Below are 15,978 nucleotides of genomic sequence, written 5' to 3' on the forward strand. Positions count from 1 at the left end.
ATTTTCTTTGTGAAAATATTCTAAACCTGTCAGATTCCATATTTTAATCTTTTAAAAAACTTATTTTTGTTATTGGAACAAGCACAACAGCCTTTGTCTAATGTTAGAAATTTCATAGATGGTGAGCACGTTTTCATAAGAGAAAATCTCTCTGAAGCAGATTGTTACTCTTATAGTATTGGTATGCTTACAAGATATTCTTAACTATCACAAAAGTAGGAAAAAGTACTGGTGAACCTTTTGGTGTGTATTTTTTTGCCATCAGATTAGCTTTGACTTTTAAAAAATTTCTTTAAAAAGGGCAGATGTTATATACTTACTGATGTTTAGCATTTTCTTTTGTAAATGATGAAGTCTAAAAGTTATTTATTGATTTGATACAGATTTGGATTGCATTACAGCACTACTTTCATTTCTCTTGTTAACTTAGGGCTGGGTAGAGCTCAGTCAGGGCTCTTCTAACAAGTTGAGTTTGGGTTTCTCCAATAAGGAGTACCCTCTCTATAATTTAAAATATTCAAGATGGATATTTATTATGGCCATTATGTAGTCAGTGCTAGTTACTTTATTTGCATATAAATATCTGAGCTCACATTAATAACTCTCAGTATATTTGGCAAGTTTTATAATTGACTAGACAACATGAATTAAAACTTTTTTTATAACTTATTTCAAATTCTATATTCACTGTTGTTAAGGAGTTGATTTATTGGTGGACCAGCCATTCACCCTTGACATCTTGACATCTCTAGTGGAGCTAACCCGCTTTGAGACTTTGACTCCACGGTTTTCAGCTACTGTTCCTCCATGCTGGGTAGAAGTTCAACAAGAACAGCAACAAAGGAGGCACCCTCAGCATTTGCATCAGCAACACCATGGAGATGCTGCTCAGCATACTAGAACTTGGAAACTACAGACTGATAGGTAAGACATTCTTCTAAGGTTTGATTTTAAGTCCATATTATGTATTTGTTAGAAACAACATAAAATTCTTAGATATATTACTGCTTCTCAACTTTTATATATTAATAACTTTGTTCTTTTCATTTGTCACCTTAATTTTGGAAATTTCTATATTCTTATTGTAGGATAAAATAGAGTAATCCACCAGTACAATTAGTTTGGGCAGTCAGTTCACAAGTTTGTTTAACAGATATTTATTTATTTTTTAAATTTAAATTTAATTAATTTATATAGAGTGTATTATTAACTTCAGAGGTAGAGTTCAGTGATTCATCAGTCTTCTGTAATACCCAGTGCTCATCACATCACATGCCCTCTTTAATGTCCATCCCCTAATTACCCCATCTCCCCTATTTAACAGATGTTTATTTAGTTGTTTATTTTTTTAAGATTTTATTTATTTGGTAGAGAGAAAGCACAAGCAGGGGGAGTGGGGAGAGGGAGAAGCAGGCTCCCCACTGAGCAGGGAGCCCAGTGTGGGGTTCGTTCCCAGGACCCCTGGGATCACGACCTGAGCTGAAGGCAGACACTTAACTGACTGAGCCCCCCAGGCGCCCCATAACAGATATTCAGATGCTTGTTTTGTGCAGGCACTCCTGTATAGCTGTCACTGGAATTTACATTCTCGGGGGATAGAAAGACAGTAAGCCAATACCTAGTGTGCTACAGAGTCATAAAAGTTATGAAATATGATAAAACAATATGGTGTCAGAGTAGTTGCTGGGTATGTACATGTGTGCAAGAGTGAGAGAAAGAGAAAATGTGTATGGTATTTTCTTTCTTTTAAGATTTTATTTATTTGAGAGAGAGAGTATGAGCAGGTGTAGGGGCAGAGGGAGAAGCAGACTCCACGCTGAGCAAGGACCCTGACACGGGGCTCAGTCCCAGGACCTGGGAATCATGACCTGAGCCAAAGGCAGATGCTTAACCGACTAAGCCACTCAGCTGCCCCAGTATGGTACTTTTTATATAAGGGGCCAGAATGACCTCCATGAAGACATTAATTCCGAGGTAATAGCAAGTACAAAGACCCTGAGGAGTATGTTTTATGAATTCTGGTGAGAGCAAGAAAACCAGTGTTGTTGGAGTGCAGTGAAGGTAGGGGAGAGTGGGAGGAGGCCAGGTCAAAAGAGGTAGCTGGTCACCAGAGGACAAGTATCTTTATAGGCCATAGTGAGATTTTTATGTGGTGTAAGATGAGAAAAATATTAGAGGGTTTTGGATACAGGAATAATTTATATATTAGAAGGATACAGTAAGACTACTGTGATGATAGTAGATTATGAGTGGTTGTGTGTTGTGGAGGGCAGTGATAGGAGTGAGGGTTCTAGTTTGGATGCTATTACTGTTGATGGTAGTTTGGACCATGATGATAGTTGTTGGAGGTGGTGAAAAGAGTGGTCAGATTCTGGATATAATTTGGAGTAGAAGGAATAGTATATGCTGATGTATTGAACATCTGGTGTGAGAGAGAAGAGTCAAGGATGACTAAGGTTTTGGATTGAGCTGATTGAAAAATAGAATTTCTGTTTACTGAGATTGGAGTGGGCAATTAAGAAGTTTGGCTTTGCTTATGATAAATTAGAGATGTCTGGTAGACATCTGAATGAGTCTGGAAATTAGTGGAGTATGGTTTGGAGATTTTTATTTTTCAACCTTTATATAGAATTTAAAATCAGAATAGACATGTCTAGGGGCGCCTGGGTAGGTCAGTTGTTAAGTGTCTGCCTTTGGCTTAGGTCATGATCCCAGGGTCCTGGGATCGAGCCCCGCATCGGGCTCCCTTCTTGGCGGGAAGCCTGCTTCTCCCTCTCCCACTCCCCCTGCTTGTGTTCCCTCTCTCGCTGTGTCTCTCTCTGTCAAATAAATAAATAAAATCTTAAAAAAAAAAAAAATAGACACGTCTAAGAAATAGAAGAAATTCTTATTTTAAAATGCAGATTCCTGGGACCCCGCTTACAGATTTGGGGTGGAGCCCAGGAAGGGTTTATTGGAATGTTCATTTCCCAAGATAGGTGTAGATTTCTAAGGTAAGATCAATTATTGCCCTAAGTTTAACCTTTCTTTTGGGAGCTGATCCCATTGAGAAGCATTGAGTTTTGTTGGAGGCTACAAATCAAAGAGTGTGCAAGTGTTATTAATGATAATGTGGTTTTGGCCAAAGAAAGACTTTTGCTGTGTTTAGCATTTTCCCCCTTATTTGACAGCAACAGCTGGGATGAACATGTATTTGAACTGGTTCTACCTAAAGCTTGTATGGTTGGACATGTGGACTTCAAATTTGTTTTGAACTCAAACATCACCAATATTCCACAGATACAAGTGACGCTGCTGAAAAATAAAGCTCCGGGCTTAGGGAAAGTCAATGGTAAGAATGAATCAAAATTTATATTTGACGATTTTGCAGTTGATTTCTTAAAAAAACTAATTTCAACTTGACTGTCTAGGTTTCACGTCCCTCCCTTGCCTTCCCCCTCCTCTCCTCTCTCTCCGCCACCCCCGTACTTCTTTTCTGCTCTACTTTTGGTGGTTTTATTTAGAAAAGTTAATTCTAGAATATTTTAGAGGTTTTGGTAGCTCAGTATTGTATAGAATTGCATAAACTAGAATAACTTAATTTTGCTATTTAGGAAATTCAGTTGGTTCCTTTCTGAATTAGTTTCACTTTCATCATTCCTAGACGTACACATTTTTCTTCGTAAGCGGAGACTTGATTGGGAAAAGAACTTTGTTAATGGAAGTCACATATTCTTTTAAGATCATTGGTGAAACCTAACCTTTCATGTAATACAGAAACACACCCAGAAATACACCCAACTTTATTTACTTTTCTTACAAGTTCAGAATTTCATATATTGAGTTTTTTAAATAGATTGTATACATGTTGAGAACTAGACGTTACTCATCAGTGTTTTCTCCTTAAGAGGTTAATTGAAAAGGCTGGGATAATTTTAGAGTAAATGGCTGCTTTACACCAGGGAGTAGAAACAGTAAAACCTGAAAAATTTCTTGTTTTCAAAATACATATGTATGTATTTGTGTATATGTGTGTGCGTTTGTGTGTGTGGTGTATTTTTTTGAATCATGGCAGATTCTGATTTAATTGGGTCTAGGGCTTAGGCATTAGTATTTTTAAAACTTTGCAGGTGCTTGTACTCTGCAGCTTAGGGTAAGAACTTTTACTTTAGTTGCCAGCAAATTATTTCTCAGGTGAATATTTTAGTACCATTAAAAGAGAGGAGAGTGTATGAAACGATTAATAGAATCTAATTTTTTTTCTTCTGACAACCATTTTGTAGCATCTGTGATAAGAATCACAGTAGTTCCCAATTTAACAGAAAATTTTAGAATTTCAGGCACATAAATTATTGATATTAAGCAAAATTAAGTTTACTAATATTTTTATCCTCTAGAAACAGCAGTAGATAGGCAGATCACCTTTCCTTTGTCTCCAGCTCTTAACATTGAAGTGGAACAAAATGGGAAACCGTCCCTGGTTGATTTGAATGAAGAAATGCAGCACATGGATGTAGAGGAATCACAGTGTGAGTTAAATTATAGAGCTGTTGTCCATGACAGTAAAAGGAGTAGTGATCCAAATGCATCATGTTGGGCAGAGATTTCCTTATGGCTTGCAAAAACTTGGTTTTAAAAACACAATTAAAAAATAACCTTTAATTTTGCTTTGGCAATATGCTTTAACTTTCAGCTCATCTTTGTGAACACAGCTGCGCTAATACTCGCATTCTTGTTTTTTTAATATCTTGGGATTTAAAATCATGTGATGGTTTTGTAATATTTTTTGACGATCAAGGTGAATGTAAATAATATGGGAATGGAAAGCAACATATAATCAGATATTTGAAAATTTATCAGATCTTTGATTATAGTTCCTTAGCATGATAGTGAATTCTTATTTGAACACATTCTAAGTATGGTATTTTGTGTGGTGGTATTATATATGGGATGGATATTTGCTTATTTCATATTTTTAAATTACAAACTAATTTAAAAGAAAATGTGTATTCTTTTTAGGTCTGAGATTATGTCCATTTTTAGAAGATCATAAAGAAGACATTCTGTGTGGACCAGTATGGCTTGCTAGTGGCCTTGATCTATCAGGGCATGCTGGGATGTTGACATTAACAAGCCCCAAACTTGTTAAAGGTGAAGTAACATATTTTACAAAAGCAGATTGAATAATGCCACATTGGAAAAATAGATTTTTTTTAAAACTGATCTCAGAAAAGTAAGATTTTGTTTTGTTTGGGATTTACATTAACAGTTCCATCAGTTTCCTGGTAGCTGAGCTCATTTCCTCTCAGAAGTGACTGTAATTTTATGTGAAACTTCCAATATACTACTTTCTGTGTTTTGGAGTTCTCAGTGCTTTTTGGGAAAGCATTAAAAAAAATGAATATATGATAACTTAGTGTGATATCGCAGAGCTTTTTTGAGTAATCAGGTGACATATTCTGGCATGGTTACCTTTCCCATCAACTTAGAGTCCTGTGTCTTTAGTTGTATATTGTTATAATATTTTCCTTAAGAGGGTTTTTATAGAAGTTTTGATAATATCAGATGTAATTATTTGAGTGTCTCACATAAACACATTATAATTAATGTATATTAAAAAATAATTGGCTATTATTTAGAGGATTGATATTGCAGTAGTAGGACTTTTATATATCAGCTTTTGTATCCCAGGGTAAATTTAAAAAGCCAACAAACAAAATACCTAGCTCCATTATTAAAGTTATTTTGGAGGTGTGGTGGGATATGTAGTTCTTCCTCAAACCAGGAAAATACCTGACCACCCAGATAACAACTATTTTAATTTGTATATATTCCCTTCATATTAGTTGTCTACATTTACATATTTACCTTTAGTTGCAGACATACATAGAAGTTTTAATGTGTTCTCTTGACTACACCCTGATTCATTTTTTTTTTTTTTTTTAAAGATTTTATTTATTTATTTGAGACAGAGAGAGTGAGAGAGAGAGAGCACATGAGAGGGGGGAGGGTCAGGGAGAAGCAGGCTCCCTGCCGAGCAGGGAGCCCGATGTGGGACTCGATCCAGGGACTCCAGGATCATGACCTGAGCCGAAGGCAGTTGCTTAACCAACTGAGCCACCCAGGCGCCCTACACCCTGATTCATTTATTAAGTTTATGAGATCCTGTAGTGTGTTACGCTGCATATTGGGGTATAGCAGTCAGCAAGACTAATAAAATCTCTCATATTGCTGCAAGTATAAGTTACTTTTGTTGAATGAGAATGTGAAACTTAAATTTGTATATGAAAACAAAGATGTTGGCTTTGACAAAATGGAGAATGCAATTAAATGACATGCATTTCAAAAGGCTCAACTTAAAAGTATTAATTTTTCTAGAATTTACCAAGAATGATTTTTTTTTTCTCACCAAATTCTTCAAAAGTCTTTGGAACTGGAGAAAATGATTGCTTAATTTTTAGAGGAAAAGGATGATATGGATCAAAGAAGTTTGGAAAAAGAAAAGAGAGAGAGGGGGTCTTGTCAGATACTAGAACATAGAATAATAATACAGCAATAAGAGTATAACAGTGTAATGCTAGCACAGTAGGCCGGCCAATCAGTGGGAAACAAGAAAGATAGTTTTTGTAATAGAGAAAGATTTAATACCTGCAAGGTACCAATAGGCTGATGGTTTACTGGTGAGTGTATTATTTTGAGGGTATTTTTACAATATATTTTACTTAGATATGTATGGTATGGTCTTAATTTAGTTAAAAGAGAATAAAATGTACTGGTGGTAATAACCAATATTTATTGAGTGCTCTCTTTGTGCCATGCACAGTTGTGTTTGAGTTGTCTTTGAGGTAGGTACTGTTATTACTCCCATTTTACATTTGAAAGAACCAAACCACAGGAGATTAATTTGTCACATGCCTAATAAATGGCAGAGCCATTATTCAAACCCAGGTAGTGACTCCAAAGCCTGTGCTTTTTCATATCTTAATACTGCAGTGCTTATGTATATGTGTGTATGCAAATATGTGTGTGTGTGCATGCATGCATAAAAAGACGGGATGGATTCACATAATGATACCATCATTATCTGTGGGTAGTGCCTTAAAGATAGTTTTTTTGTGTGTGTTTTTCTGTAGTTCACAAAATGTCTGTTATTAAAATGAATAATTTCATTGGGGAAAAATATGCAAAATGTTTGTAACAATTAGAATTTTCTGTCTTACAGTGTTTGTATAACTCCTGTGCTTTTTGTTCTTTTGCTACCAACATATGAAGGTTATTTGATGATTATACTCAAATAGTATAATTTGAAAATTCCAGTCAAGTGTACTTTTCTTGTGGAATTAACTTGCTCTACGAAGATGAAAAACAATTTGGTCTTTTGGTGATTAAGTTATTTTTCCCATTCTGTGCTGCTCCTCAGGTATGGCAGGAGGAAAATATCGTTCCTTTTTAATCCATGTCAAGGCAGTGAATGAAAGAGGAACAGATGAGATCTGTAATGGTGGTATACGCCCTGTAGTAAGACTTCCATCCCTAAAACACCAGAGTAACAAGGGTTATTCACTTGCTTCACTCTTGGCAAAAGTCGCAGCAGGCAAGGTATGAAGCAGTGTCATTTTGAACCACAACAATGCTGTTATAAACATTATGGACAAGATTTGACACACAATTGGAAGTAGTATGACCCTTCATTGATTTTTCAATAGATACTTGGTTTATAATTTTTCTTTGCAGTGACTTTAAAAATGTAATTAAGAAGAATATATTTTGAATTAACTTTAAGCAAATGTTTATAAAGTATACTCAGGAGAGAGTAATTGTTAGCAGATACTTCCCTTTATAATTATTTTAGGCCATAATATTTATTTAGGTTTTAGAGTTTATGTCTGTGTCTTTTACTGGTAACTCACCACTTTTTTTCGGTAAACATTTGGGAGGATGCAGGAAGAGAAGTTGGGGAGTAGTGTTAGAGATAAATCCTAATTTCAAGGTTGATTTTCTACAAGTAGCTGTGTACCATGCAGTCTCTTCATAATTGTCTGATCTTGGATTTTCCTGAACTCTGGAGATTTTTGTTTCTCTATCATCATTATTCATAAGCAACAGTAGCAATATCAGTAACACCAATCATCTTATATTTGTATAGGTCTTCCAATTTTTCAAGGACTTCTGTGTACTTTATCTGATTTAATCCTCAAAATAACTCTGAGGTAGGCAGAGCAGGTGCTACTATTATCTCCATTTTTCATACTGAAAGTGAGTGAACCTTAGAGATTGGGGAGCGGTCATATTTCATATCGCTTATAAGTGCTGTGGCTGGGACTTGGTCTCAGGACTTTGGCTTTCTAATCTTTAAGCATTGGGTTAGTGACTTTGTTTTTTTCCCCATTATAATTCTGGGGGAATTTAGTCATTTACTGAATATGAGGGTAAAAGCTGTCATTTTAATTTGATACGTATGTTTTGATAGTCACAATTCAGTTATTTTCTTTTTTAAAAACTTTAAATAGTAAATAATTTTTTCGTTTTGTTTGTTTGTTCATTGAGTTATTTGTTTTTGTATGTTTAGGAAAAATCATCTAATGTTAAGAATGAAAATGCAAGTGGTGCCCGCAAATCTGAGAACCTCCGGGGCTGTGACTTACTGCAAGAGGTCTCAGTCACCATTCGAAGATTTAAGAAAACTTCAATTTCTAAGGAAAGGTAACCTCATTTCCTTCTCTTTCTTTTCTTATAGTAATAAATGTACAAAAGAATTCTAGGAAAATACAACACATAAAATTTTTAAGTCTGACTTTTACTTGAAAATTTTTGTTTGCTTTCCATTTTACTTAAGTACTTATAATCTCAGTGAGGGTATGAATTACCTTTCTACTTCATAATATATATAAAGTGCTTTGGAGTATACCAGGAATATTGTATTTGTATAAATAATGGTATTTGTGGAATGAGGAAAAAAATATAATTTGAGGTTTTATTCACTCTTCGTCAGAATATAATACGTTATTAAACTTAATTTCTTTTATTTTTTAAAAGATTTTATTTATCAGAGAGAGTGCACACGAGCGGGGGTAGGGAGGCAGAAGGAGAAGCAGACTCCCCGCCGAGCAGGGAGTCTCATGTGGGACTTGATCTGGGATCATGACCTGAGTCGAAGGCAGATGCTTAACTGACTGAGCCACCCAGGCGCCCCAAACTTAATTTCTTTTAAAACTTTCTGTGAACCAAGTATTGCTTATATGCTGTTTTAAATCTTTTAATACCGTAACATTAATAAGAGATCAACATTCCATTGTAATATTTAATTTTCAAAAAAAAATATTTTTAATTGTGATATTCATGATTCACAATGAAATATATGACCAACCAGGTTGTGATAGCTTTAGTCTAACTGTTCTGTTTTGGTTGTTAATGTGTTTATATTTTCTTTTTTTTAGAGTGCAACGATGTGCTATGTTACAGTTTTCAGAATTTCATGAGAAGCTTCTTAACACTCTTTGTAGAAAAGCAGATGATGGCCAAATCACAGAACATGCCCAGAGCCTTGTGCTGGATACCCTTTGTTGGTTAGCTGGAGTACATTCAAATGGACCTGGAAGGTTAATAATTAAGATTTTACTTAACACTGTTGATTGCCCTTTGGATGTTATGAATAGAAGTTCAAGCTGAGTCTAAATGTCTGCTATTGTTTTGCAGCTCCAAAGAGGGAAATGAGAGCCTGCTTTCAAAAACACGAAAATGTCTTTCAGACATCGTGCGTGTTTGCTTCTTTGAGGCAGGACGAAGCATAGCCCATAAGTGTGCCCGATTTCTAGCTTTGTGCATTAGGTTGGTGGTTTTTTTTGTTGTTGTTGAAAGTCCAGTTTGTAGGTGCGCTTGCAGTTTGGCAGGTGATAGCTGTGTCTGTAGTGTAATTTGATACTTATCGAATGAATGTATAACAAGAGGATTTTCAAAAGTTGATGAGAGTTATTGAGATACTAAGAAAGAATTTCAGGTTTTTAGGAGAAAATGTCATCTTGTGAAGTCTTTTTTTTTTTTTAAGATTTTATTTATTTATATATATATTTATTTATTTTTTAAGATTTTATTTATTTATTTGACACAGAGAGAGAGAGAGAGAACACAAGCAGGGGGGAGCGGCAGGCAGAGGGAGAGGGAGCAGCAGACTTCCCGCTGAGCAGGGAGCCCGATGCCGGACTCGATCCCAGGACCCTGGAATCATGACCTGAGCCGAAGGCAGACGCTTAACCGACTGAGCCACCCAGGCGTCCCTATTTATTTATTTATTAATTTATTATTAATTAATTTATTTATTTAGAAGCATGCGTGAGCGGGGAAAGGGAGAGAGGGAATCTCAGGCCGACTCCCTGCTAAGTGCAGAGCTCGACGCAGGGCTTGATCTCACCACCGTGAGATCATGGCCTGAGCCAAGATCAAGAGTTGAATGCTTAACTGACAGCCACCCAGGCGCCCCTTAATTAAAGTAGTCTGCTAGGTTTCTTTGCCTATTAGTAGCAGTTTCGGGAGTTTGGTAAGGGGATCCCATCCCCCACTTTTGTTTTTATCTTCCCTGGTTGTCTTTGGATTCTTCTCCTAATAACCCTTATTCCCAGTTATATGACAGTCTTACCAGGCTTATTTGTAACATTGTGCAGATCTTTTTTCTAGACGCTGAGACTTAAACCATCTAGTAAATGTTTAAGAACTAATAGTATTGACTATACGTGTTTGTTAGCCTTTTTGGTAAAGAAAACCGTTAACAAAGACTCTTAGTATAATCAGTCCCTGTTATCTTTCTGTGTGTATATAGGGCTTTAGGGCAGATTTTTTTTTGTAATCTTTATGAATACATTTTAAATTGTTTTCTTAGGTACTACACCATGTTTAGGATTGAATTTAGATATTGAGTGATGTATTTACATATTTTCTTTTAAATTTTTTCAGTAATGGCAAATGTGATCCATGTCAACCAGGATTTGGATCTGTTCTATTGAAGGCCTTACTTGATAATATGTCATTTTTACCTGCAGCGGCAACTGGTGGTATGTGAAATTAGTTTAATCACAAATAGCAGTAGTCCTAGGAAATATCTCACAATATATTTGGGATTATTTATAAGTATTTTTTTCCTTGGTTATTCTGCCTTTTTTCTCTAGCTTCTCTAAGGGGTTGATAAATTGTGATTTATTAGATGGGCAGAGCTTGGAAGAAGTGAGAGAGTTAAGTAAATAGCAAGTCATCTTAATTCATGCTTTTTCTATATTTCATTAAAATCATTGAGTTGTTTGGTTGTTCACTGACTATAGATCAGATATCACAAATTTGCTAAAATGCCAGCAAGAGCCAGAGAGATGACATAAGTAGAATGCTTCATGCAGGTATTGTGTGTGATTGGTAGGCACTTTGGCAAACTAGGACTCTCTAAAAGGGGCCAGTAGGTTTTTCCAGCAACTGAAGACTATAGAAATGCCATTGAAGAGTGAATGTGGTGTTTAAAAACAAAAAAAAAGAATGAATGTAGTTATCAAGTAGTACTTTACAAAGCAGTCCCCTAAAATAGCACATATAGAAAGTAATGAATATTTTAAAAATATTTTTAAAATATTCTTAATGCTGTTGTTTCTATGAAGAGTACTGATTTGTCCTTCTAAACCTAATGTTATCTTTTTGTAGACATTTCTTACAGTCTTTTGTTTAATAAATAACTTATTCAACAAGGATTATATATTTCACAAGGATTTGATCTTTGTGGTATTGTAGAAAAAGAACCTGCTCAAAGTTAGTTGATAAATGGTTATTTTATCAATATCTTAATTTGCATAAAGAATCTGTGTATGTTTACCTTGGACATAAACTGGGTGGAACTGTTAACTCTCTGTTCTATAGAGTAGAATGTTTTGGACTTGATTGCTTACTCTAATAGTCTTAGAGTTTAAAATAGTTTCTTGAGAATATTCTTAGTGGTAGAATGCTTAAGTTCTGGGGTATACTTAGTACTTAGATATCTCATATTTTATAAAAGTCTTAAAGTACATCATGCTGATCGTTTTTTAACCATGTCGGTTTGTATCTCTCTAACTGACAGTATAGGATGACTATATTCACTTGGCAGCGTGTGTTATTTGTACCTCATAGCTATCCATTGTTTTTGAAAATTTTAGTATAAACCAAACAGTATTTCAGGAAGGATGGCTTGGAAGATCTGATACCTCTGTACTTTTCCAGCTATTCTAAAATGTCCCTCAGAGTCATCTCACGTTACTGAGAACCTAAATGACTAGGTTGACTTATATACTCCTTAAAAAAAATATTTCAAATTCTCTGTCACTGTCCTCTTAGTGTCCTTCAAGGAATTGGTCCATTCTTTAGAGGTTGTTTTGTAAGGGGACTTAGATAAATACGTAATCTGAAGTTCTCTTTGTTGGGGAACAATGAGGAAAAGAAACATTGATTTGTTTTTATTGTTTTCAGGTTCTGTCTATTGGTATTTTGTCTTACTGAATTATGTTAAAGATGAAGATTTGGCTGGGTGCAGTACAGCTTGTGCATCTTTGCTTACTGCTGTGTCCAAACAGTTACAGGACAGGCTAACACCAATGGAAGCTTTACTTCAGACAAGGTATTTTATTATACGTAATGACTAACAGTGGGCCTTGCAGGATATGATACCAGCTTTGCACAGAACTCTCTCTCTATATATATTTGCTTGCAGAAATATATTTATGCATTTCCTTTTTCAAAATATTAGCCTAAGGTTTTCTTTTCCTCTGTTTTCTCTGAAATAATTCCTTTTACAATTTTGAAGGTCCTGAAAATGGTTAGAGGACTAATTATATAAAAACTGAGATTCACTGAATTTAGTGGGTTAAATCTGGTTAGTGTTTCCTTTTGCCCTGTGTCACACTGCTTTCAAAACTAAAGAAATAGGTAATTTGTTAATTAGATGGCTGACAGGAAAATTGTTAGGACATTATTTTATTTTTCAGATATGGATTATATAGCTCACCATTTGATCCAGTCCTTTTTGATTTGGAGATGAGCGGTTCTTCTTGTAAAAATGTATACAACAGCAGCATTGGTGTCCAGTCAGATGAAATTGATTTGTCAGATGTCCTTTCAGGTAGTAACATCTTTTATTAAAGGAATTTCTGATTTTTACATATTTGGTTTAAGCTACCATTGACTTAACAGATTGTAGTGACTATGTTCTGTCTTGAAAAACTAAAATTCTTCAGGACTTAACCTTAACATCTGTGAATCATGAAACTCTTTGCCTTTATTTCATAACTTCTCCCTTTAAAAAAAAAAAATTGAAGTTATTTTTGGAAGGGTTGTGAATTTGTTTTTTGTTTGTTTTTTTGTGTTTCATTGCATGTCAGTATAACTTTAATGCTCATAAGAGACTTTAAAATGTGATTATTTATTGTAGCCTTTTCCGTTTTGTTTGGTATGCCTTCAATGTCCACAAAATCAAAGAATGTTTTATTTCATATTTCAGAAAATAAAATGAATATATATTTATAGTAATAAGTAAAGATAGAGAAAAAAAATTTTCTGTATCTACTAGCATACTCAGTTAAACTTTATACGGTGTTACATGTATTCTTGTGTACATTTCTGAAAGAATATGATTTTAGGATTGAATGTATAACCTTTTCAGGTGCTATAGTTTGGTGTTTATTTAGTTTTGTTATTGAAAACAATGAGCACTATTTTCTTCCATCTTACTGAACTTACTATAAGTGTTGCCATAAACCACAGTGTTAAAATTTTGGGTAAACATAGTACGATAATTATCACATGAAGTAGCAGTCAATTTGGGGAGTTAATTTCATTTTCTTTTACTTTAAAGTAAATTATGAATTGTGAAAAAAAGCAAAAGGGAAAAATCAAATACAGAAATACAAATAAAATGTAAAGTGCCTTAATTACAACCTTTCCACCCTCTTAGATTACCTTTGTTAACAGGATGTTTAGCTGTTTAGACTTGTTTGCTACACATATTCATGAACATTTTTAATGAAAGAGATCATACTATACTTACCAATCTGTTACTTAACTTTTTAGTGGCTTATGTTGCCGTGGGTATGTGTTACCTCCTCTGCTTGATGACTTAGGCTCTGCCTACTTTATGCTGATCTCTCTGTCCAAGTGACACATCAGTTTATGAGTGGAAGTCAGAGGAGAGGTTAGAACTCAGTATATAGATGCCTTCTGTATACCTTAGGATAGAATGAGATTCATTATGGAGAGAGTGTAAGGAAAAGACCATAAAGCTCAGGTCAGGCCAGGGAGTTAAATACACGAGAGCTGCACACTCAGTAAAGAAGAGACTTAGAAATCATGACATAAGTCTCCATCTGAATGTCTCATTTTATTTCTCACTATTAATCCTTGTGCGGTGTTCCTTTTCTCAGTTAACGGCGTCACTGGCACACATCAGAAATCTGAATTTCATCCTTGATACCTCCTTCGCAGCCTCCACATTGAAGCTGTCAACAGATCCTGTCTCTTTTTACACCATCATATATTTCAAATCTATTCTCTTACCTCCCATGATCACATGATTACAGGAAAGCCAGTCATCTTGAATCTGGACTACAGTAATAGCATTCTAACTGGTCTTTCTGCCTTGCTCTTGCTTCACTTGAGTACATTCTCCACATTGCAGTGAGTGCCATCGTTTTTGGATGCAAACCTGATCACTTTACCTCTCTCCTTAAAATACTTTTCATGTCTTTGCTTTACCCTGCAGTCCAAAGTCCCTGTTTCAGCATGTAAAATCTTACATGATCTGGCTCTCTTTCCCTTGCCACCTAATCTAGTACCATTGCCTCTGTTAGTCTCCTCTCTCTGGTCTAGTGATTCTCAAAGGGTGGTACGTAGACCCGCTCAGGGTCTCTGAGATACTTTCAGGGAATCCGTGGGTCAACTATCTTCGTGATAGAACAATATTATTTGCCTTTTTCACTGCATTGACATTGGTACTAATTGTGCAAAAGTGTGATGTTCTCTACTCTGCCCTTGCAATGAAAAATATGCGAGTTTCACTTTAAAATGTCCCTGATGAGGCAGTAAGACTTACTAATTTTATTAAGTTTTGAACCTATTGATAGTCATGTTTAAAGTATTCTGTGATGAAATGGGAAATAGGCACGAAGCACTTTTGCTTCATACTGAAATACCATGGTTGTTTTAAGGAAACACACTTGGGCAGTTTGAGTTACAAGCTGAACTAGTTGCTTATTTTATGGAACACCGTTTTTATTGCAAGAATGACTGATGTGCAAAATATGTTTATTCATACTTGATTGGTAGGTATTTTTTAAAAAATGAATAGAAAAAGCCTATCAGTATCCATCCAGTTGATAGTGTTTCTTGCCAGAGTTAAAAGAGCTTTTAAGCAAAAATTAGAATTTTGGAGAACTTGCTTCATCCAGTGAGCTTGACAGCTTCCCAGTATATAACAGCTTTTCTGATGGCCTATGTTGATATTACTGAATGTCATTTTCTGATACATATAATGAAATGTGTTAACATATGTATATAGTGGTCAACCAGTATTTTCCAAGTGTGTAAGAGATTCCTTAAAAGTACAGGAAGTCCAATTAATATTAACATTATAGAGTTTGAGAAGTTCATCTGTAAGATTCCAGAGACCAGGGACGCCTGGATGGTTCAGTAAGTTAAGCTCCAGCTCTTGGTCTCAGCTCTGGTCTTGATCTCAGTGTTGTGAGTTCAGGCCTTGCAGTGGCTTGAACTGTGTGGAGCCTACTTTTAAAAAAAAACAACAAAAGATTTCAGACACCAGATTGCAAATAATCTTCAAAAAAAATATTACCACTTGCCAAAGTTTTTGAATATGTAAGACTATTAAAATATTCCCTTTCCAACTGCGTATCTGTGATAGGCCAGATTTTTTTGGTAAAGCTCTTCCAAAACAACATCCTGCAACACACAATGTGGAGATGGATAGGACAATACAATTACCCTCTT

General features: G+C 35.2%; 1 protein-coding gene across 8 annotated transcripts in view; it reads left to right on the forward strand.

The window, feature by feature from the left end:
* The window catches only part of BIRC6 (baculoviral IAP repeat containing 6), a 226,517-nt gene that overhangs the window by 66,432 nt on the left and 144,107 nt on the right, over positions 1-15,978 (forward strand). For 5 of the 8 annotated variants that reach the window (XR_004300267.1, XM_032410257.1, XM_032410255.1 and 2 more), the window contains exons 12-22: positions 699-924; positions 3,171-3,331; positions 4,377-4,508; positions 4,999-5,130; positions 7,400-7,578; positions 8,549-8,682; positions 9,417-9,578; positions 9,676-9,807; positions 10,927-11,024; positions 12,454-12,601; positions 12,969-13,102. Coding sequence is in view for 7 of the 8 variants with exons in the window: in XM_032410257.1 (XP_032266148.1) it covers positions 699-924; positions 3,171-3,331; positions 4,377-4,508; positions 4,999-5,130; positions 7,400-7,578; positions 8,549-8,682; positions 9,417-9,578; positions 9,676-9,807; positions 10,927-11,024; positions 12,454-12,601; positions 12,969-13,102 (1,638 nt within the window). In the remaining variant the exon portion in view is untranslated. The remainder of the gene's footprint in view (positions 1-698; positions 925-3,170; positions 3,332-4,376; positions 4,509-4,998; positions 5,131-7,399; positions 7,579-8,548; positions 8,683-9,416; positions 9,579-9,675; positions 9,808-10,926; positions 11,025-12,453; positions 12,602-12,968; positions 13,103-15,978) is intronic. The other 3 variants (XM_032410259.1, XM_032410258.1, XM_032410261.1) reach the window with 2 other exon arrangements.

Source organism: Phoca vitulina, unplaced genomic scaffold, assembly GCF_004348235.1.
Source record: "Phoca vitulina isolate PV1807 unplaced genomic scaffold, GSC_HSeal_1.0 scaffold12, whole genome shotgun sequence".
NCBI classification, from domain to species: domain Eukaryota; kingdom Metazoa; phylum Chordata; class Mammalia; order Carnivora; family Phocidae; genus Phoca; species Phoca vitulina.